This window comes from Sylvia atricapilla, chromosome 13, assembly GCF_009819655.1.
Source record: "Sylvia atricapilla isolate bSylAtr1 chromosome 13, bSylAtr1.pri, whole genome shotgun sequence".
NCBI lineage: Eukaryota > Metazoa > Chordata > Aves > Passeriformes > Sylviidae > Sylvia > Sylvia atricapilla.
In genome coordinates, this window is record NC_089152.1 from 14,442,064 (window position 1) to 14,465,700 (window position 23,637).

The following is a 23,637-nucleotide window of genomic DNA, read 5'->3' on the forward strand; positions in this document are numbered from 1 at the left end:
CAAGGAACTGGCTAATCAGAAAGTTTAGAAAATTGTATTATGGATTTACAGTATGACATATATATATAAATATATATGTAATACCTGTGCTATAAAATTCCCTAAAAAGATGGGTTAGTATAATGAAAAAGCTGGACAAAATTTGAATGGTATATGTAAATAAATACATATTAGGTCCCTTTTAATAAAAATATCTGCCTATTCTAAATATTTGAAATATTTTGGTGCAGTGGCTTGTTCCATAGACACAGCTCAGCATTACATATTTCCCATAGACATCTTGTATTTACAAATAACATCAAAATAAGTTATAATAAAGTATATCCTTCTGCCAAAATCAATTATGAGGGTCAAGTAGACAATTTTATACATATTTAAAAAGTTAGGGTTTCTTTTGCCTCCCGCCCTTCCTGATCCTCTCTGTAGATCCTGAGTGACTACGATGGGACTTGACAAACTCGTATGTACCCAACCCCTGCCAAGGCCACTGGCCTCAAGGGACCCAGCCACAGCACGGGAACACAGGTCAGGACACGCAGCCACGACTGGTGCTCAAAGGTCCATCAGAATTAAGCTCCCCTCCTCTCCAGGAATGATGGTACTTTGCTCTATCCAATTACAGTACACGGGGATAAAGAAAACTGGGGACTCTCACCCCTCTGAACTTCTGGTTATTAAAAGCTGAGAAGCCAAAGAACCAAATTCAGGTCTCCCATGAATTCTCTTGAGAGAATTTTCTCCCTTTTCCCCAGGCCAAATTTTGCCCATAGTGAAACATTATAACAATTACAAGTTTGCTTTATGTTTAGTGGATGATTTTTCATTTCTGATGTAGAAATATTTATTGTACTCTGTTTTCTAAACAATGCCTAATTTAGTCTCCCACATACGTTCTGTAAGTTTAGAAATAAATGAAGTTGACTTTTGTGCTCAAAACTACATGGTTTTTGTTCCAGTTACAGGCATATACATGAATTATCTGCCCAATACACAGAACAGCTCCCAAGAAGTCAGAGACCCTAAGTCTCAAGAAAACCAGATAAACACATGGGTTTTTAACCATAACTCTTTCTGTGAAATAGATGTTACATATGAGAATAACGGGCCACTACAGACTTCAACAGCTGTGCAACCACAGGGTCACTGCACAGGAATTAATTCAGTATGTCCTTTACTACTGTGCATTTAAAACCAGCCAACACGGACAGACACAACAATCCAGAGGCTGACAAGAATACTACTCTCTTAACAGCTGGGCTTATTTCTAACACAGATTCTTACAAATCAAAGGCCAGTTCAGCATTTTCAGTAATTCTGGCAAGATTTAATATTGTTATCCAAAGGACAAAGGGATGAAAGTGAGGTAGGAAGGAGGAGAAGCCTTGGTGTTGGTGTAAGAAGGAGATAGATCAGGATGAAGATGGCGAAAAGCAAAGCCCTAAAAGGCACATTTTACTACTTACAGTGATACAGATTATAAAGTGAGGAGGCGAAGCCTCCTATACGAGCCCTATACGAGCCATAGGCTGTTAGGACCTCCCTCCTTCCTCCCTCAGAGGTGACCACTGGCACTTTCTAGGCCTACAGATTATATGACTGATACACGACTGCACTGTATTGCCATAAAACTGGGATCCAAGCAATACCATTGAACACTGCTTTATTCATAGGCAAAGTTCTCCATGTGCTGAAGTACTGGTAAAAGCAGGAAAACACGTGTGTAATGAGGAGGACAGCAGTTCTCAGTGCAGGGATCTGAGGAGGTGCTGCACTGAGCCCGTGGCCATGCAGTGCGGGTGGGTTTCAAGGCTGGCAGGCCTGCAGCACACCCAGGTGTCCTGTGCTGCTCTCCCAGCACTGCCCTGCCTCCTGACAAACCCTTCCCTGTTCACAGCCCTGGGGGCTGAAGGCCACAGACACCAAAGCAAACACTGTCCCACTGCTGGCCAAGTCAGACACATTCACAGGGTCATTCCCACAGGAGCAACCCTCATGTTTCCACACCATCTTCTGGCAGAGGAAGGGAGGACTCCATGAATTCAGTCTCAAATTTGGAGTGCATTTGGTGTCCACAAGGAATTCTACCTACATATGCTTGAAGATGACATTGCACAGGAACTAGCAAACCCTGACAGACCCTTGGTAAGCTGATAAACAACTGCACCAGGAATCCTCCATTCCACATGGAAAGTGCTTTGAGACACAGAGCCTGGTCTGGCTGAAACTGATTTTGGCCAGATGCATGTCTGTAAGACATGGAAGTCCATAAGCAGCTGGATTCTTTCAATAAAGTATCTAACTTATTCTGGTCTTCCTGAATTGCATAAGGCACCTTCAAGGCAAGGAAGCACTTTTTCCACTACTCTGCATGTTTTTGACTGTTATTAAAATGTCAGGAAAAGAAATTAAAACATTAAAAACCAGAAGTCTGCATAATTGATATTTGCAATTGATAATATGCATAATTTCTTACTTATACTGCTTTCATATTTGCTCTAAGTCTACTACATTCATTAAGGCCACCTTTGACTTACAGAAAATAAAGTCAGATCCTCTGCAGGCATCATCCTAAGCTGCAGCACTGCTCCATTAGAACACACACTTGCTACAGGCACAATTTCAAAATCATGCTTTGTGAGATGGTAAAATCTTAGCACAGCACTTGTGCAGACAATGTTAGTACATCAAAGTGCTGATGAAAAGGGCTCATTAGTTCATTTTGCAGGAACAACTACTTTAATAATGCTGACACATGAGAAGAGATGATAAATGATTAGTTTCAGCAGCATTCTGGCACTTTCCTTACCATTAGATATTTAATTAAGTAAAACAGTATTTTTTTGTTTTATCTGGTACATCTGAAAAATGTCTCTTGACTTAAAAAAAAGTATAATTTGTATAACCACAGCTCATTGCATTCAATTGACAAAGCTGTATACATTAGATGTAATACAGGGTTATACTGCTATGTGTATGTAATATTCTTTGATAGCTGTCACAAACAATGTTTATGTTACTGGCAGCTTAACACAGCCTACAAGATGATCATCTTTGTAAAATAAGCTAATGGCCATATATTCCAGAGCAAAGTAACAGATTTTATAAGATAGGAGGATCAGTCTGTGTGCTGAGTCACTGATGGCCTCACAGCCAAAGTGTGTGCAAGAAGAATTTGTTCTGACTGCAAACCAGATTCCCTCTGCATCTCATTCACCTTGGGGTTTTCAGGAAGCCTTCTTATGGAACAGGTATTTCCCTCTAGCTGACAGGAAACACTTCTTGGGACAAAAGAGACAACAGCAAAAATTATATAATGCATGTCTCATTGCATTCGCTGCAATGAGATACACAGATGAAAATCTGTATTCAGAAGAAATGGATCCCAGAGCTATTTACACTGCACTTCATCCATATAATTCTTTGGTCAAGAATCTAAGGAACATAATATGGTAACAAATCTGTAAGTTATCTTTGTGGATAAATCTTTGTAATACAAGGGAACAGGAGGACTGTGGAAGACTCATGAACTTGAATTAGAAGTTTCCTAATTAGAGTTTATCTTTCTAACATTATGTCTATTATTTACAGTGAGAAAGCTCAAGTCAAAGTGTACAGAAACAGCCAATGACATTTTTGGCTGACACAACCATTTATAGTCACAGAGAGTACCTTCAAATTTTAGGGGAAACACTTCTTCATTTCATGTAGCCAAACAGTATTAGTTCATCATGTCCAAAATGTATTTTTCAAGAGTGACCAAATCACAATCTTCAAAAGTTAATCTCAATGCAAGGCAGCTTTCAGACTACAGGAATTCCGCCTTCCTGTGGCTCCCAGCACACAAACTGATGTGTCTGGTTCCACACCCAGCCTTTGCCTCCCAGCCTTCCTCTCCATCAAAGCAGTAAGAAGGAAAGGCTACACAGTGAGGCTCAAACATGGCTCTACATCAGTGGCAGGATACCTTAACCACACCTCTGGGAGTAACTGAACAGATTATTACAGCTGTTTTACAACTCAGACATCAGGCACCTTAGGAACAGATGCATAGATGGGCATCACTAATTTACAGGCAATATGCTGTAATGAACAGCTGAATAAGCAGAGGTGTTTATTTTTTTCCCCTCAGCCTTATTTACACATTTCAAAGACCTCTCAAATAAAGGCTAGAGAACATACAGATAATGCAAAACCTCATCTGCACTGCATAGTATACTACAGCAAGTCTCAATGCTGAGTACAGTAATTGCAGAAATGAAAAATCACCACTTCAATTCAGCTCTCAGTCTGCAGCCATTCTTGAGTAATAGAAAAGGAGTGGTACAAATAGATCTGTGCAATGAAACATTGAGCAAAACAAGACAAGTATGTTGTAATAATTGATCAAAACCAGAAGAATGTCAATAGCTAAGATCCTCTTTTTACAGATACTCAGCTACCAGACTGATACTGCTGCCTGATACCAAGAGTAACAGACTGCTATAAGGCACACGGGCCTCTGTCCTTTGGTGGTTGTTTCAGAAACTGGTGACATATCCAGACTAGGTCTGAACAAAGTACTTTGGTTTGGCAGTTGTTAAACAATAGTGCAGAGACGAGAATTAGGCAAGATCCCAGTTCTGAAATAAGTCCCCTACAGAGAAGAGACCTCACCAATGGAAACAATCATTTTACACCAGCAAAGGCTCTTCACCTTTCTGGTTAACCTGTCCCACTGACAGCTGCAGCTGTTAAAGACTTAAAGAGCCAGACACTAGAGTCCCTCTGGTAGGGAACGTATTTTAAAATCTATACAAAATTATAAAAGTGTATCTTCATGAGTTAATGAATTAAATATAAAGGCACCTTCTGGCAGTCAAGTGTGTATGTATTTGCTGCCTAAGGACAGTATATCAGTTAAAAGGACAACTGAGAGAGCTTAACAGTGACTCTGATTTATTATGAATGGACTGAAGTAGTTAAAAATATATGTTAGAGTGCTAGGAAACTGATGATAAATGCTTTTCAAGGGTCTGGTTCTTTGGGAAGTCATTTTTCTCATGCATATTTCATTGATTTAGTCCTCTAACTTTAGGCAGTCCAAAATACCAAGTAAAAGTAAGCACTCAGAAAATAATGGAGCAGCTGCATCCATACTGGTCAATTATCTCCAGTAATTGCCTGCAATTGATTTTAGTTTTTATTAATTTCACTATCTTAAGGCCAGTACGTTCCTTAAGTAATTATCTGACGAGCAGGTGCAAATAATAGTATCATCAAAAATGAAGGCTTTAAAAGAATCATGATTTTACAACAAACATCCTAAGAGAGATAACTGCACAATAACTGTAACTGCAAGGGTGTGAGGTTTAACCATAGTCTGATGCACTCAGCAGTGTAACCCCCATCTCCAGGAAGCTCCAGGTGCTGCAGCAGCAGCAGCAGCAGTGCAGAGCTGCCTGTGCAGAGTGCCGTGGTGCTGTGAGTGGGCAGGGTGTGTTATCTGCGGCCCAGGAAGCCTGGCTGTCTGTTGGCCACACGGCTACAGGAGGCACAGCAGGCTGTTTTGTAATAGGTGTACACACAGAGCCGGGCCTGCACCACCACGTTGCAGTTGTAGTATTTGTCCTTGCAGTTCTCATCTGCAGAGGGAAAGGAAGAGAGGAGAAACTAAAGGAAACAGTACTAGAGCAACAAATAACCAATTCCTTTCCTTTTGCCACGTAAAACCCCTAGGACCTGTGTTTGAGCATTCATTGTCAGGTCAAAGCAGCTTCTCGAAGCAAATAAGCTAGATTATTTAAGATTTCATATAAAGATACATAAAGCATGAAAGAGATGTAGCTATCCCCATTTTCCCAGGTTTTAATGTTGTTATCTTAAAGTATGTTGAATAATTCTCAACTGAAAGTTGCTGGAGACCATTCAGCGTTAAAATTGTCTCTAAATTCTTGCATCTTTCTCCTCCTAGTCATTCTCAATACTATACAAATCAAATCTGTATGAGATGAATATTAATTCCAATGCAAATTCAGTGCATCTCTGTATTTACTATATATAAAAGGAAATTGATTCACTGGACTTTAATTTTAATACTTTTAAGTTTAGTTTTGTTAGTTCTTATAGAACCTGTTTCCAAAAACAGTATATAATGATCCTTTCTTTGTTTGTTTGTTTTAAATACTCTTCCAAGAGAAACCTTGGAGAATGCAAGGAGGCTGCAGAAAAACACCCTGTATGTACCATTTGCACAGAAGCAGATCTCTCACATTCTCAGCAACTTCAAGAATAAGCCAGTTTCTTACACATTACAAGGAAAACATTTTTATTGGAAATCTACTTTTAAAGCATAGAAAAGAGCTGTATTTTGTGTAAAAACAAAACTCTGAACTTGATAAAGAAAATATACCATTAAAGCCTTTGCAGTACTATAAAATAACTTCTCCACTAGATGGAGTTCCATAGTTGAAGCCGAAGTTTCCTGTGCCTTACCTATTTCAGGGACACAATCCTGTGTATTGCACGGCTCCTTCTCCTCAGGTTTGAGCTGTGGATCACACTGAGTGCTGGCTGCCATGTCGTCCGACAGACACCGCACCTCCCGAACCCGAAATCCTCCTTCACACGACTTGGAACACTGAAACAATTAAGCTGAAGTTCATGAAGCCCATAGGAGATGTGTAATTAACAGGAAGTGAACAAGGGAACCTTGAGGCCAGACCCAGGTATCACTGCAGCTTTTTGGCAACTTCACCGGACTGGTTTTTATTTTCTACCTATGAAAGCCTTAATATACAGGTAAAACTTTGTTAAAGATTCCCAAACATTTTTGACCAAAGAAGCAACAACTGGAAAAATAAACACAGTGGATCTTGTGCAACTGGTATCAAGCTAGACCAGTTCCCTTTCTGAATCTATTACTTAGCATCTGCTTCTTTAATTAGTCTGGTTGTTCTCAGCTCATTTAGATGTATCTCCCAAATCTACTCTTCCTACAGTGTTCACATTTCCTGCTTAAGAACTTAACTGCACTGAACTTTGGTACTTGACTGTCCTGCCCTCCACTGCTCCTTTTGCCATTTATATATAAGCAGGAGTAATTTTAATTACCTCTTATTCCTAGCACTCAATTATTTTTCACTTCTTGCAGCACAGTGATTTTACTAAGCATTTTAAGTTTCTTTGAATTTCTAAAGGAAATATTTCTGTGCTCCTTCAGGGTCTGTTATGAAGCCAGAAACTTTTCTACTTGCTTGTTATGGTACTTTTAAAGCCAATTATTACACATTTCTGCCCGTAGTGAAGCAAATCCCCACTGGCCAAGGATTTTGCCTGAGTGAGGTCTTTGAGATTTGGCTCACTGTCCAGTTTGACCTAATGCTCAAAAACTTAATTAAACTTGGGTCATTTACAACTAAAACCTTAATAGCCCAAAACTAGTAAGAATGTTTTCTTTCTGACTTTTTTTGGCATAATTCTTTCTTTTCCTAACATTGCATAAACAACTTATCATGATTTTAAAATCGTATATTATACTGTTTAACTGCTTTTTCACCTTTAAGTACAACCTTTACCCACATTTGAAAGGGCAGCCCTGTGCAACAGTAAGAGAAGATGGGTTTTTCTAGAGTCACTCCTGTGACATGCCTGTACAGAATACTGCAATTATCACATCCACATCCAGCCACAGGAACTTCAGCTCTGCAGAGATTTTAATCACTTAGAATGGCACCAAGACTCACATCACACCTCACACAAACCATTCTGAGCTGCATCCACATTGCAGAGCTGCCACTGGCAATCTCACCTATGGCTCAACAAAGACTCCAAGTTCCTGCATTCGATATGATGTCGTCTCCTTCTAAGATGACAATGGACTTTCTGATATGTATTTAGTAGTAAAATGTTGAGGGTTTTTGGGTAAAAGCCCAATAAACTATGTCAGATATAGGAAATCACAGAAAGATAGATGAAACTGAAGCATTTTGTGGCACAGTGGTGAATGTAGCTGGTCCACTTCCAGGGGAAAATGAAGATACATAAAGTTGCATAATACATTTTCTCTCAGTGAAGTTCTAAGTATTACAGTGAAGAGTTTACAGTAAAATACTATGGTAAAACTGACTCTAAAAAATGAACATATCCCTCATTCTTTATTAAATGCTCCTTAATTTTAATGAAAGTAGAGATCTGAAAGGAACTTCTAAGTGTACCACACTGTAAGGGCCAAACTAACTTTATAAAACAGGAAGATTCTATGAAGAAGACACCAATGATAAAAAGATCACCATGCAGTGTCTCTTTCTGGTCAAGATGCTTCCTGAATTTCTATGTTCCACCAGGCAAAGAGCATGATTTCTTTTTTATTATCATTCCTGTGCAAAATTAAATCACTTTCATGATGGGTGCAAATGGTGTTCTCTTTCAATATAAACAGAAAAAAATGTATCAAACAAAGTACAGACACAGGAAAACATGATTGACTTACTGTGCTCCATTCTGTATGAAACCACTTAGATCCACATGGTTTGAGGTAGCAGGATTGCTGGCTGGGAGGTTTTTCCAAATATGAACATTCATAGGGGTTCAAAACATCAAAATTACCTTCAGTTTTCCTAACACAAATTACTTCTCTCTGCTGAGTTCCACTACCACATTCAGTAGAGCACTGCACCAGAGAACAAAAAAGTGGGAAAATCTGTTATTCTTCTCATGTCCTTCAACTTGTTTACAAAGCAACATTTCTCCACATCACATGGTACCACAGACTTAAACCATATTTCTAATTATCTTCATGAAGAAGACATATGACTCTAAGTGTACTTCTGGAAAACTCTCAAAGTGTAGTTTTACCTGTAGCTACAAAAAGAAAGTGGTATTTATTTTTCTAATCAAAGGAGAAGCATAACTCACTTTCTCCATAAACAGTGGTACTGTTTCTTGCTGAAGCAGGATCGTATGTGCTGCACTGAACTTTGGAGGGTTATAAGGTTAGAGCACAGCTCTGCAGCTTTACAAAGCCTCACATTCTCTGCTGTTTTTAGAAAATGCCTTGATCTGCCAGGGTGTTATTTTCATGTTTGCAAGTATCTATGTGATGTAGCGTTGGTTCCAGTTCTGAAAAGCGGATTTGACTCACTTGGATTCCTACTGCCCATTTAAAGGTTAAGTACACACACAATACTGTTTCTGGCACCTGTAAAAAGCTTTTTAGATGATGATTAGAGCAACACATTGGTTTCTATGCTGCATAAAGGATTATGATTTTCAGAAGGCTTTTTCCAGTTTAAACCAATGACAGGGTCCTAACACTGGGGATTTTTCTTTATATTTTTGATAGAATTTACAATCCCTTTAACAGATTCCCACAAAACTCTTGAGCTGAATGAAGAACCTTAAGATAAATGCACCCAAATAAATTACAGGAAGTAGAGTAACTGCACATTGTTTAGCACAAAGCATCTCTTTTAATGGTTCCTCCTACAGGCACCATCTGAACACCCCAGTTTAGCTCTGGCACAGGAAGGCCAGCCCTCAGTGCTCCCTCCTGCTCTGCCCGACCCCCTGCTCGCATTTTGCTATAAAACACCACACACCAGCCAGGACTTGGCCAGTAGAACTGATGTTGTCAGACACAGCTTTCAGATGAGTGAAGACTTTGTACCCTTGTGTGCATCAAACAATTCCATTCCATGCAAAGAAAGAAGGTGAATGAAAAGAATAGTCAGGATGCTCTGACTGAACACCTCCCAGTGCAGTAAAAATGGGTACAGAGCTCCTATTCACTGTCTGGAGCAGTCTGAGGAACAAGGCCAGATTTCATCTGTTATTAGAACTGCAGATAAAGGTTTTTTAAATCTGAATTTGTTATTATTTTTATACATACCCTTATACACAATAATTATTACTTACACTTGAAAGCCTTAGCCCTGTAACCTCCTCCTCAACTGTACCAGTTTAATTTCCAGCTCCTTATGTCCTGGAAGGACTGTGGGATCTGCAGTGCAGGGAATTAACAGCACAGCTCCACCAAGTGCTGGCACCAGCAGTCCCAAAGGCTCTCCAGGCCATGCCAGAGCCTACACAAATGGACATAAATGCCTGGGCATGAGTTAACAGCTCCTGAAATGCCTTGGTGACTGACAGCAGAAATGTTCATTTGGAACAAGAAGGGCTACTAGATGTGCATGAAGGGAAGAATTTACTTTGCGGAAAGACTATCAGTAGAGGCCACTAACCAAAAGGTGTTCTTTTGCCTATTGTAATGACTTTCAGTACAACACCCCCAAAGCTAACTTTTGGATTTAGCCATTGGTTTTATGCCTTCTTTATCGTTTGGAAATTTCATCCATATACATATGTATAGGTATCTATCTCCCTGCATTTATGCAGGATCACAAAGGCTCTACTTTAAGAATTGCAAATCCATTACTTTAGTGTTTACATGAACATGCTGAGCAACATTCTGTCACCATTCATTTCAGAAATACACTGGGTCAGTAGGTGAAGAGTAAAAAAATGAAGATAGGAGGAGAAGAAGAACAAAATCTTTCTTTTCATCGAGGTAAGAAAACCCAGCAGATGCTCAAAAGTATCGAACACCGACTCAGTAAAAAACCCAAAATATTCTGGGAGAGATGACGAAATACCTTATGGCACATATCTTTATTGCACCAAAATACAAGCTGAAAAGTAAAATACCAGTAGAAAAGCAACAGACACGTTAGATTTGTGCTTGGCTTACCTGTGTCCAGCCCCCAGCGAACCACTCCACCTTGCCCGCGCAGGGCCCATTGTTACAGGGAGTCGTCTCCGAGGGTCTGTTGTTGCCACAGCCCTCCAGGGGCAAACTGCTGACGTGGTTGGTCATGCAGACCACGGAGCGTGTGCGGATCCCGTCCCCGCACTCGGCCGAGCACTGCCAGAGAGACACAACACGGCCACTCGTGAGCCCCCAGCTGCACAGGGAAACGGCAAGGGACAGCCACCGAAGGTCTCTCATTTATGCAAAGTCAATTATTTGTACTCCTAATTCAGCTCTAGCAAATTGTCTTACAGTTTCATACTTCTGAAAACATTATAAGTGGTACCTGTCTTTACAGTCAAAAATGAAAAGATGAGCTAAGAAAGAAAACTCTCTGTTTATAGCTTTTTGTTAACCTTCTTACTTCTCCTTTCTCCTCCCTGTCTGTAAATTCTCCCAGTTTTCATTCTATTCATCTTTTTTCCCCCTAATTAGTAGCTCTGAGAATGGGTAATTTCACTAAGAGGCTTTTCAGACAGCAGTCCTGCTTCAGCCCTTGTTTTGCCCTCAGAGTTTCTCCTCCAAGCATTCAAGCTGTCAGCCAGGCTGACCTTACACTGGCTGAAAGGACAAGGGTAGAAGACTCTGAGGGCTGTGGCACTAGGTAAAGTACATCCTGGAACTTTTCCATATAACAAACTGACAGAGTAAAGTAGAAAAATATAAATTCTTTTGACAGGTCATTTCAAAAGATTCAGGTAAATCCTCAGTAAATAACTGTAACTATCACGAGTTATTGCCCAGCATGTTTCAACTCTAAGTTTTAAATTGGTTTTAGAAGAGGTGGCCATAGAAGCTTATGTCCATTCAATGTTGCTTTTTATGATATGACTTTCCAGTAACTAATGTTCACTATTCTCAAAGTTACACTGTTAAATTCTGAAAGCTCTTACTAAATAGTGATATGCAGATTTTTATGCCACCTATTCAAAGACAGTATGCACGTCATTCACAAATCACAGGATAAATTCCAATTATGCCCTTGGAGTTTGCTCTTTCATCTACTGAAGCAGGAAAGTCTCTGGTATTTCACAATCCTAAGCAGCATCAAACTACTGACATTTGAAAACCACAAACATGCCAAGGAAATGAAGTCTCATGTTTGACTGTCCCTTTGTTGCTTAATTATTTCTTGATCTTCCTTTTTGTTTTCTGTTAAAATGCATTTAGCATTCCATGTCTAAACCATTAACATAAAAGAAAAACCTATGTGCTGCTCACAGAAAGGCATGTATATAATGGAATTTAAACAGAGCAATTATATTACACATGCAAAGAAACCCACAAATATGTAATACATGAGAGAAGAAGATGCATTTGATTGGTATTTCAGATTTTATCTTTAACATACAATGTAATTAGGAGAAACTGTGTATTGCTTCCACAATGAGCACTGCATTCCTTGTGGATGAATACAACTCTGCATTAGAACATTTTTAAAATTTTATTGATTAGGAATGAGTAAAAAAACTTGTAATGAGACACAAAGTTGACCATTAACTTGATTTAGCTGCCATTGGTAACAGTGTCAGGGTTCATTTCCAATAGTTAACTGCAAAAGAGCAGATGCCATGACAACACCTCTGTTAACAAGACGACCAACCAAAGCAGTCACTCATCTTCTCCAGAGAGACCAGCACTGAGAGCACAATTGGTTGCAAAGTGCTCTTCACTGACTTGCCTGGAGGAACACTGGTTACTTGTGTGAAACATGTAGTCATGTTACACTTATTTCACAGATATAGAATAGAAAACCACTTTTCCTATCAGCAAGTTGATTTCTTTCACAAGATGTTCAAATAGAACAGCAAAGCTTTACTGAAATGGAATACCTAGAAAACCAAAGGAGTGATTCAACTCTTTAGAAGCAATTTTTCTAACAAAGTACAATTTTTGAAAAACCAGAAGTTCAGGTTTCTTCCTCCATCTGCAAGAGCAAGTAATTAAGCATTTCTCAAATGATGCCTAGAAGTAACATAATGAACCTTTTCTGTTGGTGATACACAACAAAATTTTCCACCTTCAAGCAGGTATGTAAAACAGTTTTACCTCCTCAGCAAACCAATTTCATGCTAATTTCATTTTTTTCAAGCTAAAGTGGCAAAATCTTGAAAATGCAAGAATAATGTAAATTGTGCTAGTGATGAACATTTTCCTGTTCACATAAACTACAACTAAACCACACCCATTTCAGACAGGCCACTCCCAGGTGAGTTGAGCCCCACACTGTGGCTCCCACCCAGACCTACTGTGAGGAAATCAATTCTGGGGCTGTTCCCATTCCAAGTGTGTTCAATTACATTAAGCAGAGAGAACTAATGCAGATACTCTGCAAATACTTTTCTTATTGCTAACTAATTTTCATTTGACAATCTAGTTTGCTTTTCTGCTTTGCAAACCAGAGCTGGGAACAAATTTAGTCTGTAAAGTCATCCAGAAAATCTCCCTAGTCTTATGTTTTAAATGATTATGTTATGAACTAGGCTTGCATATCAAATAACAGAGGAAATACCAAGTGGGAAGGTATAGGGTTGTTCCACTCTCTGCTGCAAGATTTTACTACAGATTAACTACCCTCTAAGGATTTACAAAGCAAACTCAAACCTGAATGTTTCGCATTATGTATTTGTTTTTTCATGTTTTTATCTCCTTTTCAGCAGAAATCTTCTCTGTGAAAATCACAGATTTCTAAAGTCCAAGGCAGGGAATAGGGAGTTGGATAATGAATCCTCTCCCCTTGGTTTTCACAACTGACACACCCACTACTTTCAATTTGGTGCCATTGATTTGTTGCATTAATACACAGTAACTGCCATAACCTAACATTGTGAAACATGAGGAACTTTCACAAGCTGCAACTTTATTCTGGTCCTATTATTAAAGATATTTTGTTTCACAGTCTTGTTTTAATTGGCACAAATTCCTCAGAAACCTCTGTCTGTGTTTTAAGGAGTCTGCCATTTTTCCTCTTCCTGAGGTCCTTCCCTCTTGAGTTCAATTTCAGAAGCTTTCCATACCCATTAAAAACTAAAAATAAAACCCCTCATTCAGGGCTCTGATAGTTGTCGGAAAACAACTGAGCAGCAGTCCAGGAAAATAAGGCAAGTTCCTGCAAACTTGGAAAACTCTAAGGGGAAGCCTGAATTTTTGTCACAGCTACAAGACAAGGGTAGAGCAAAAAAATCCCCTTTAGCAGTGCCAGTTCCCCTTCACTATTGTGCCAGCCCTACTCATTGCCCTCAAATGGGGCAGCACACCACAGGAAAGTGGCAGCAGGAATTCTCCAGAGAGCTTTCACACAGGCCTCAGTATCACTGCCAGCCTTAATTAAATTTTTAACTAACAATCAATTGAGTTTGAGTAAAACAACCCCATTTGTGCAGGATTTCTGTCTACTACACTGTTAACCTTCATCACCTTAATTATTTCCCACAGGATGGTAAAGACTTTTATCAATCATTCTCCTGATATTACTGTAAAAAACATCTATGTTTCAAATACATTTATAAAACTCCTCAGCATTATTTGACCTACTCCAAGAAAATCCATTTCAGAAGGGATTTTAGACAGATTATGTAACACTTGTTTTTCCAATAATACACTCAGAATTGTATTTCAGAAGATCACTTCTGCCACAGCTCCAAGACCAGGGCAGATTTAAAAAAGAACGTAAACCCACTGAGAGCTGCCTTGATTTCTTACAAAAGAAAAAAAAAATCAAAAAGGGAGCGTAGGAAGAAACACCTTTTTGCCCTGCATTTTCTGATCGCTAGATTTAGACCGTTTCCCTTTGCCTAGAGCAGGTGCCGCTCAGTCCGGCAGTGTCCCAAGGTGCCACCAGCACTGGAAGAGACTGCAGTGCCCGGCTCTGGGGAGCTGCCAGCCCTGCCCAGGGCCTGAGGGCACCAAGAGCACCCTGCAGGGCCCCGGCACAGCCTGCTCACGGCCCAGCTCTCCCTCAGCCTCTGCCCTGCTCCAGCACTCTTCCTCAGGAGGTGCCCTTTCCCAGCCACTGCACCTCACTGTCCTGGGCTCGCTGTGCAGCCCCAGCCCGGCCTGCCCCATTCCCACACTGTCCCCGGGTCCCTGGGCTGTGTCTGACTCTGAGCTAGAGAAGGAAACACGGATTTCTGCACACCTTGGCCACCCTTCTCTCAAACTCTCCTGGCTGTATGTTTCATCGCAAATTATGAAGTGAGTTACGTATTTATACATAAAGAATGCAACCCTTTTATTTCCATATGAATCTCACATGAAATCAATGAAAAAGGGTATTTTATCTTGTTTTCGTTTAATACTGAAACAAATAAACAGTGATAATAAAAAATAATGAACTCTTGCACAAGCTTAATGGTGATTTTTCTTTTTTCCCCAAGATTCAGGAGATCTTATGTCAAGTATCCAGATCTAAATAAAAAGCCGTGAAAGAATAGTGTAAGCTGTAATATTCATTGGTGGTTCCACATTTGACTGGTCAACAAACCCTCTTGAACCTTCTAGGAAATGTTTAGAACTGAGAGGAATAATATATTGATTTTTATGAAGTTGTCCCTTTACTACAGTTCTCTTGCAGAAGATTATTACAGAAGCATTGCTGTTACTCTTTTTAATGAAGAGTGAAATCCAGAGCATGTGTTTGGTTTGTTTTGATTACGTTCCCTGATGTGCAGCATTCTTTCTTTCTTCCCAAGGTTTTATTTTGGCCGCAGAATCTCATTAACATCTAAGAATTGTTTGTATTTTGGCTTCTTTTCTAAATAGGCTCTAAACATAAAATGAGAAACAAATGAACAGAGGAGATGGCAATGAGGAATAAACAAAAATGCGGAGGGGAATGCTCCAGTTAGCTGGAAGGAATCATTGGTGAGTCTCCCATTGCTGTAAATCAGAAGAACGCAGTTTCCTGTTCCTGACCCATAGGAGAAATAAACTTTCCAGCAATTAGAGCTGTCAAAAAATCAGTCAAGTGAAATGTTTGCAAGAATCTCATCTGCTCCCATCAATCCTATTTTGTTGCTAAGTTCAGTAAGGTTCACCAGATTTACTCTACTGATTAATGGACGCTGTTTGGTGGAACTCTGCTGCTTTAATGCAGTATGACATCTTTAGAGAATTATGAGACAGGAAGCAATCTTTCTACAAATGCACATAAAAATATCACAAAAGTTTGTCCAGACTCTCTATAGGCAACAGAGGTTAAAGATCATATAAAAGTCAAAGCCATGAAACTTAAGTTAATTGTCTTATTTATGCTCATGATAGAGCAATAAATGCAAAGACAGGCATAGACAAAGTAAGACCAACCAGTCTCACTTTGCTACTACAGACTTTTAACCTGTAATCTGTTCCAGTGAAATGGGTAAAAATTTCTGCTTCTCTCAGGATTGAGCCTGGGGCATATCAATAGATGGTGTTTAGACCAACCTCCCATACAAAGAACAGGAGTATATACTTTTCAGAAAAGAAGCGTTTGTTTCCCAGGGGTGAATTGCTTTCCCTCCTTCCCTTCCAGAGTGCACATGGTGGCCCACACTTCGTAAGCTTTGCAGGTCAAAGTGTTTGTGTGACATGGACTCAATGGACTCTGATAGCTGTTTATCAAAACACCACAACTCAAGAACTACACTGTCTTAGGAACATGAAGGGGTTTTTAACTGCATATATAAAAATTCAGTGTGTGCAGAAACCAACACCAAGGAGGTCAATGCCAAGGGGCAAAACAGGTGGCCCATAAAATACATAAATACATTGTGGGAAAACAAAACTGGAGAACATGGCAAGAAGGCAGCCAAGTGTTATTTACAGGGTAAAGCAACATACAGCCCACCCTGGGAAGGAAACACAACTCCTACACACAGACTTGTATGTGCTGTACAGATTTTTTAACTGCACATATGTAATATTGCTGAAGTGAAATTTTGGGAAAAGTAATGATATAATCATCTAGTTCCGAACCGCAGAAACTATTAACGATAATACAGGTAACTAGTGTGATTTCAGCATCAATTAAAACTTTGTGTGGTCTCAGTAAAATAAGAAAACACAAAATCTTTTCACTATTCCTAAATACGACCACGTTCTTTTCTTAAAACAGTGTTAAAGAATATATGTGTCAAATTCTGCACAAATAAGTGCAGAATATGTATTAACCACAGTTATCAAATCCTGAAATTGAACATTTGCTGCCAGCAAAGACAACTGTAGTTTTTATGTTGCTGTATTTTTCTCTTTATGTTTCACTGGTTCACCAAGGCTATTTTGTAATGGCCCATGCATCCCATCCATCCAGACAGGGAAGTCTGATCCATCCCTTGCTGAAAGAGGAAGTACGTGTCTAACCAATCTCTGACAGGCTTCTGGAAATCTCTACTTGCTACATGTGCAACTGCACACATGAAGTGTTTGCAAAGTGAGTTCAGAAAAGGCCTTCTCTTCCAGCTGTAACTAAGTTTGAACTCAACCATTTCAAAGTTCCACAAGTTATGATAAGTTCTTTTGCCTCTTATTTCTAAGCACGGCTGAAATGTCAAAATACAATGGGAAAGACTGTTCTGTGGTATTTCCAGCTGGGACTTGAAGTAGGCATGTAATAAATCTCACAAAGAAGGTCTGTTCTTGTGAGATTTCCACCACAGTTTTGCAGACTCAAGAGGTTTGAACAAGCTTTTTTAAAGCATTTGAACTTTTGGCTGCTTATCTGAACCATTTGTGGCTGCCCATCGCTGATCTATGCTTATTGCTGAAGTGTGGCTTGGCTTCAAGTACTTTTTAAGGAATTGTTTGGGGAAATGACACATGCAAAGCCTATACATCTGGGAATGACCATTTCTATGCCATGACAGAATTCTTTTCTTGTCTTTCAACAGAAACACACTCCTCTACAAAGAGAAATTTCTGCTCCTAAGAGGCAGCCCTTTCAAGGCACAGGAGGACAGCTGATGGCCAAGAGCCTGACTGTGCAAAGCTGTTCACTGCTGCTGCACTTCACTGCCTGCACTGCAATCACTGCCCCTCAGCGTCTCAACATCCCAGTTATGAGGTATGTGTGAATCTTAGGACATCCTGCATGTTCCACCTCAAATCTGCCTTTTTCCTGAAATAAGCTGTTTCTTACATCCTCTTTGTGAATCAAGCTCCAAACCCACTCCTGGCAGAAGTGATGGTGACTAATGCCAACTACAGTAGCAAGCATTTGGAAGAAATTAATCTGTGCACTTACATAAACTGAGAAGGTAACAAAATCCATTCTTTACTCTCCAGCCCTAAAAAGTTTGTGGTAAGAAAAAAACTCCAACATTTTCCACATTACCTGCTTCACTTCTACGTCTCATTTAACACGTACAAATAAGCTTAATAACATTCTACAGTTATAACCTTCAGCTCAAAAGCTGCTTTTAATTCTGCAGAGGACTAAATATCAGTGTAGAATAATGAAGAGAATGGTGCTAGAGTTTTCACTGCAATGTCTGTGCTTTATGTGGTGGAACTGCACTGGGTGATAGCAGCTGGGCCAAATGATGTCTTTGAGGGTAGAATGGATTTAACAGCACTGTACAAAGAACAAATTTACAAGGGAAAAAAAAAAAAAAAAAAAAAAAAAAAAAAGCCGGGGGGGGAAAAAAGCACTTCCATTTCTGTACAGCAAAATCTTTGCCCTTTGCACTAATACCTCTGCTTCTCCTGGTATCATTCTGTCCATGCAAGAGCATACAGTGGAAAAAAAAGTTGTGACACAGATCTAATAATCTATATTTTTGTTTTCTTTATAAAATCTACTTGAGTTGTCTAGGGGCTGAAAGTTTTGCAGACCTTGTAGCAAGAGTCTGATCAGCCTCTTTCAAGTTCTGTGACATAGCAGGTACCTGCCCTACTCGTGAAGTCCCTGCTCCATCTTGGCATCTAAACCACGTGGAAAATCTTCTGAGTGTCCAACTCAAGCCCAGCCTATGAGCCTGACATTGCTGCCTTTCAGAGGTACTATCACAAAGTGATCTAAACAGTGAAATCATGAAGTTACGAATGTAATCTTACCACTTCACTGATAAATTATGTTATTTGTCTGCCAAAGCAAAGGCAGATAAAACTGGGATTTTACAAACCGAAGGCTGAACTTGCCTACAGATGAAACTGATACGCAAGCATCCACAAGAGGGACCAAAGTACCAGGCTTTTCTCAGCCCATGTTTGCAAGCCTCTTAATGAAAGCATATAAATATCACCACTGAGCAACAGCTCTGAGCCCAACCACAAAACAAGTTAAATCACCAATGGTTTTATTGTTTTCATGCAGAGAATCTGACTCATGGGAAGAAAATTAACCCCGACATTCACATTCACAAAATGTAAGAGCCTGAATCAAGCCTGCCTGAGTTTATGAATTTCTTCCCCTCTTTTCACACCTATGAGATAATTGGTTTATGGATTGAATTTAAACCCAGACATCAGGCCTCAAATCTGTATACCTTAAAAAAACAGCGGGGAAACTTTTAAGAGTCTGAATCTTGAGACTCAGCACTAAGCAAGGAAGAATAATAAATCTCAGCACACTCAATATTTTGGAAAGATCAGACTCAGGGCCAATTCTAAGTCTGGACATTTGGCCATGTACCCACAGGCTTGCCCCTTCTATGCATTCTTGTATCTTAACACAAACTCAAGAAGCCCTTGGGAACATTAGTTTTTTGTTTGCTTTTGCCTGTTTAAAAGACCAAGAATAAACATGGAAAATGAGATTACTCCTTGTATGGCTGTACAGATGTATATTTTTTAAACTCTGAAGCTCTTGTTTTAGAAGGTTTGGCAGGATAAAGATATTGAGAAGCCTTACCCTGTCACTCCATTCTGTAAGGAACCAGCTCTTGGCACAGGGGCCCATGTCGCAGTTCTCGATGTCATTTGGCCGCAGCTTCATGTTACATTCCTCATCATCAACAACGTCCCCAAGGTTGCTGACACACTTCACGTCCCGAGTCCTCTGCCCCACTCCACAAGGCACTGAACACTGTGACAAAAGGGAGGCTGCATCAGGACTCCGTGCAAGGACTGCAGTGGTTTCCCAGGGAGCTGGGGCCATAGTTAATTCATTCCTGCTAAGACATCTTTCTGGTTAGGAAACTGACAGTCATAGTCAAGTAGGGATTTACTGAACTCACATTTCCCTTATTTCCAAGGCTTTTAATATTCCACTTGTGTTAACCAAAACCAAATTAATGTTTGATTAGTGATACCTGGAAGAAAATTTTTTATTCTTTCTGAGGCATTCTGCCCCAAATGAATGGATCCTACTTACTGAGGTCCACTCTGTCCTGATCTGCCACTCGCTGCAGATCTTGAGCTGGCAGGTGCTGGTTGTGTCGGGTTTCTCCAGGTGCTGGCAGCGGTACTGCTGCACTGTCAGCGTGCGGTTGGCGTAGATCTGCCGGCACAGGATCTGCCGGTGCTGCATTCCCAGCCCGCAGGTTTTGCTGCACTCAGACCACTCCCCTATATCCCAGCTGAAGAGAACAAAAAGGGTATCTTAGTCCCACAAAGAACTCTCTAACACTGATCTTAACAGAACTGGAATGACATGATTCTGATGCTGGCACAGAATCCTATAAAATGGCACTTCAGCCTCTGTGTGTACAACGATCCCTTCACGTGTTTACACTCTGCAGCCCTCCTGCAGAGGCTGGATAATGAGCATGGACACAGATTGCACAGTTCATGGTCTCCAAACATATCTCAAAACGTTACTTAAATCTGTAATAGCTGCTTGGTTTTTAAAAGAATTTGTCTATAATATATATTACTGCTCTGACGACACTTCCTCAAAAGTTGAGGATGTGCTGCATAAAATTTTTTCCGCAGCAAAGCCTCTTAAAAAGACCACTGACACAAAAATCACCAAAATGTATCCAGGGATTCATTCATCAGTAAAACTGAAACAGTAAATGATAAGCAATAAACAAATGTCATTAACTTGAGAGACTGAAAAAATCTCTAGATATATCTTTCTCATTCCAAAATTTCACTGTATTATTTTAGTCACCTTTGTATAAACACATCATTTTCAATTTTTTTCTTTACAAGCATGCAGACGGACACACACCTAAAGGAAGTATCTGAACTGTTAACACGTTTTATTTCAGAACTCTTGTGGACAGCAAGCAAAATCTCTGCATTTAAATATTTACATTTCTTTGTTTATACTCTATATTATCCTGAATGAATGTGAGTTGTTAGAATAAAAAGGTGAGGAGAATGCTTTTGGTGAGAGAAGCCATCTCCAGGTAAATGACATCAGAAGTTCCTGAGTATCTAATATGCACTAGGAAATAATAACTCATTAGAGAGTCACCTCTGAGCCTGTAAGGGCACATACATCATTAGAAACTTCCCTGGGATAAGGAGTGACCACTTGCTGCCCAGTAGAGAACTGAGAGTATAACCATAAGAGAGATGGAAAACTGACAAAACAAAGTTGCTCTAAAGGCAACTGGGTTTAACCCTTTTCTCTTCCTGGCATACACCCTGAAGGAACTGTCCTTTTGGTTGTTTTGTCAATTTTTATTTCTATTTTTAATTTTTGAGTGCTTCAAACAAGTTCTCAGCCAATTGCAATTCGCAGTCTCCCAACAGCAAGTGTGATTCAGAAGGAAAGCACACCCGAGCTGGTTGTATCAGTGTGCTGGAGACAAGGACCACCACCTCAGAGCCCAGTCTTGGAGCCAAGGAACTGCTCAATTCAGGGAAAAGTGGTGAATGAAAGGGGGCTGTTGTGAGCACTATCTCATCTTTAAACAATGACAGTATGGCCACTACAGCACACTGCTCTCTTGTGGAGTGGCAGAGCCTCTTCTTGCACACAGGCAATATGCAGAAGGCTCCCGCTAGAAAACTGTACCCACAGAGAGCACACAGAGCGTGTCTGCCTGAACAGTCACACACATTTTGACAAACTGCTACACCTACTCATCCCCAGGTTTCCTTTTGTCTACTCTGCATGCTACTGCCTCCTGTGAAGGTGAAGAAGGCCACCAACAACTACAGGAAAAAAATCCACTATAACAAATTTACAAGTGCACTGTTCAGTGCACTGTATTTAGAAGCTCAAACTGCTTTCCTACTTAGAACAGCCTCTTTGACATGCAAGATCTCAATGATATTGCTTATTTCACTTGACTTAAATGACAGTATCTTACAAAGCAGGGCATGGGAAGAGGTTGCAGGCCTCCTCTTCTGGAATGGGTTTGGTGCTGCTGTCACAGTAACCCTCGGGCACCTCCTCGTGAGTGATTCTGTTGACGCAGTGGAAAATTGGGTACTGTGATCCTGAAATTAAACAGACAATTAGGCAAAGAATTGCCAAAGACTCTGCAGCAATAACAGCAGCATCCAACATTGATGCAGAAAAGAAAAGTGTAACCTGACAACAGGAAACACAGACAAAGGTTTTATCCAAAATTTCCAAATGTAAGCGCTGACAGGACGCGGTGGCACTTCCCACACTGTCCGAATTCCAGCAGATCTATTTGCTCAGTCATCTTAAATGGAAATCTAGGACAAGAGCTGGTGGCAGTTCTCATGGGAAGCATTTTCACTTTGTAAAAAAAAGGTAACAGTCTTTTCTCTAAAGCTGAAGTTTTACCAGAGTGCTTTGAAATCTCACAGGTTTTCATCAAAACTGCTAATTTAGCCTCCCTTTTCCTTAGGTAGTACAAAAATAACTTCTTTTTTTCTTCTTGCAACTTGGAATTTCCTACTGTTATTTAACTTTGGTGGATCATAAAAAAAATATTAAAAACCATCATCTATATTTTTGCATGAAGAAATGAAGTAGAAGACAATGGAAAACACAGAGGAAAGAAAAAAAGCAGAAACTGTCCTATACCGAATGATGCAAAATGAAAACAAAGCCTTAAATAGTACAGATTTTTCTTGATTTTTCCACTCCCTTCTTTGTCAGCCTGTATAACCTAGTTTGGCTTGAAATGCCTTAGGGCCATCAGGGACTCATGGGCATCTCACACCAAGATCACAAGAAATGTTCACACAGTCTCAACAGTCTCAGGATCCGGCTCTCTAGATCCAGGATTTTTGAATTTCACAATCAGAACATGCACACATTCTTCATATAATGGGAAATGAGATACTTATTTTTGGCAGTTCTGCTGCTACATTTCCTGGAGTAAATCAGAGGCTGAAATTAATTTTTTTAATTTTGATTTTTTTTTCTTAAGTCCTACAGTTTTGCTGTCTTCCTTTTGACTCAGATTTCATTAGTACCACTGCCAAGAGTGACCAGATCTCTGCAGAAAGGACAGGAATTATGTGCCAATGTCGATAAAGGCCATGGCATGAACAACCAAGATTTCTATGATGGAAAGGAAGAATACATTTACCCTGATGTGCTCCTGCAACTGCACCATAAATTACCTGATATGGATACTAAAATTCACCCTGAATATTCAGTCACTCAGTAGTTGATACAGACTGATTGCTGCTAGCCAATAATCAGACACAATTATGGATTCTGCCTATATGACTTGTAGGAAAAGCACAACCAAATGCCAACCAAAATATTTTTCTCCACAAAAGGGCTGACTTCAAGAAGTCTGCATTTTACTGGTTGTATTTTAGCTCTAGTGCTTTTGCAGTAATTTCTCCAAGGAGAAATGTTTTTTTTTTTTTTTTTTTTTTTTTTTTTGTTTTTTTTTTTTTTTTTTTTTTTTTTTTTTTACATGAGAAGCAATTTTGATTGCTATCAATATGCTGGATTTTCTCAGCTCTGTCTGTAGCTATAACATGGACACTCATCTGGCCTTGGACCAAATTCATGAAGAGTTCTCTCAAACTAATTAAGAAGCAAATGT

The 23,637-nt window shown here is 39.8% G+C and overlaps 1 protein-coding gene across 2 annotated transcripts in view; it reads right to left on the reverse strand.

Annotated features, from left to right (window-relative positions):
* Positions 1-5,386: 5,386 nt before the first annotated feature.
* The window catches only part of THSD4 (thrombospondin type 1 domain containing 4), a 214,888-nt gene continuing 196,637 nt past the window's right edge, over positions 5,387-23,637 (reverse strand). Inside the window, exons 11-17 of one of the 2 annotated variants that reach the window (XM_066328521.1) lie at positions 21,967-22,096; positions 20,073-20,277; positions 19,611-19,784; positions 10,724-10,897; positions 8,468-8,647; positions 6,472-6,616; positions 5,387-5,621 (exon numbers count right to left, since the gene is read on the reverse strand). In XM_066328521.1, the coding sequence (XP_066184618.1) occupies positions 5,479-5,621; positions 6,472-6,616; positions 8,468-8,647; positions 10,724-10,897; positions 19,611-19,784; positions 20,073-20,277; positions 21,967-22,096 (1,151 nt within the window). In that variant the 3' untranslated portion in view covers positions 5,387-5,478. The remainder of the gene's footprint in view (positions 5,622-6,471; positions 6,617-8,467; positions 8,648-10,723; positions 10,898-19,610; positions 19,785-20,072; positions 20,278-21,966; positions 22,097-23,637) is intronic. The other variant, XM_066328522.1, reaches the window with a different exon arrangement.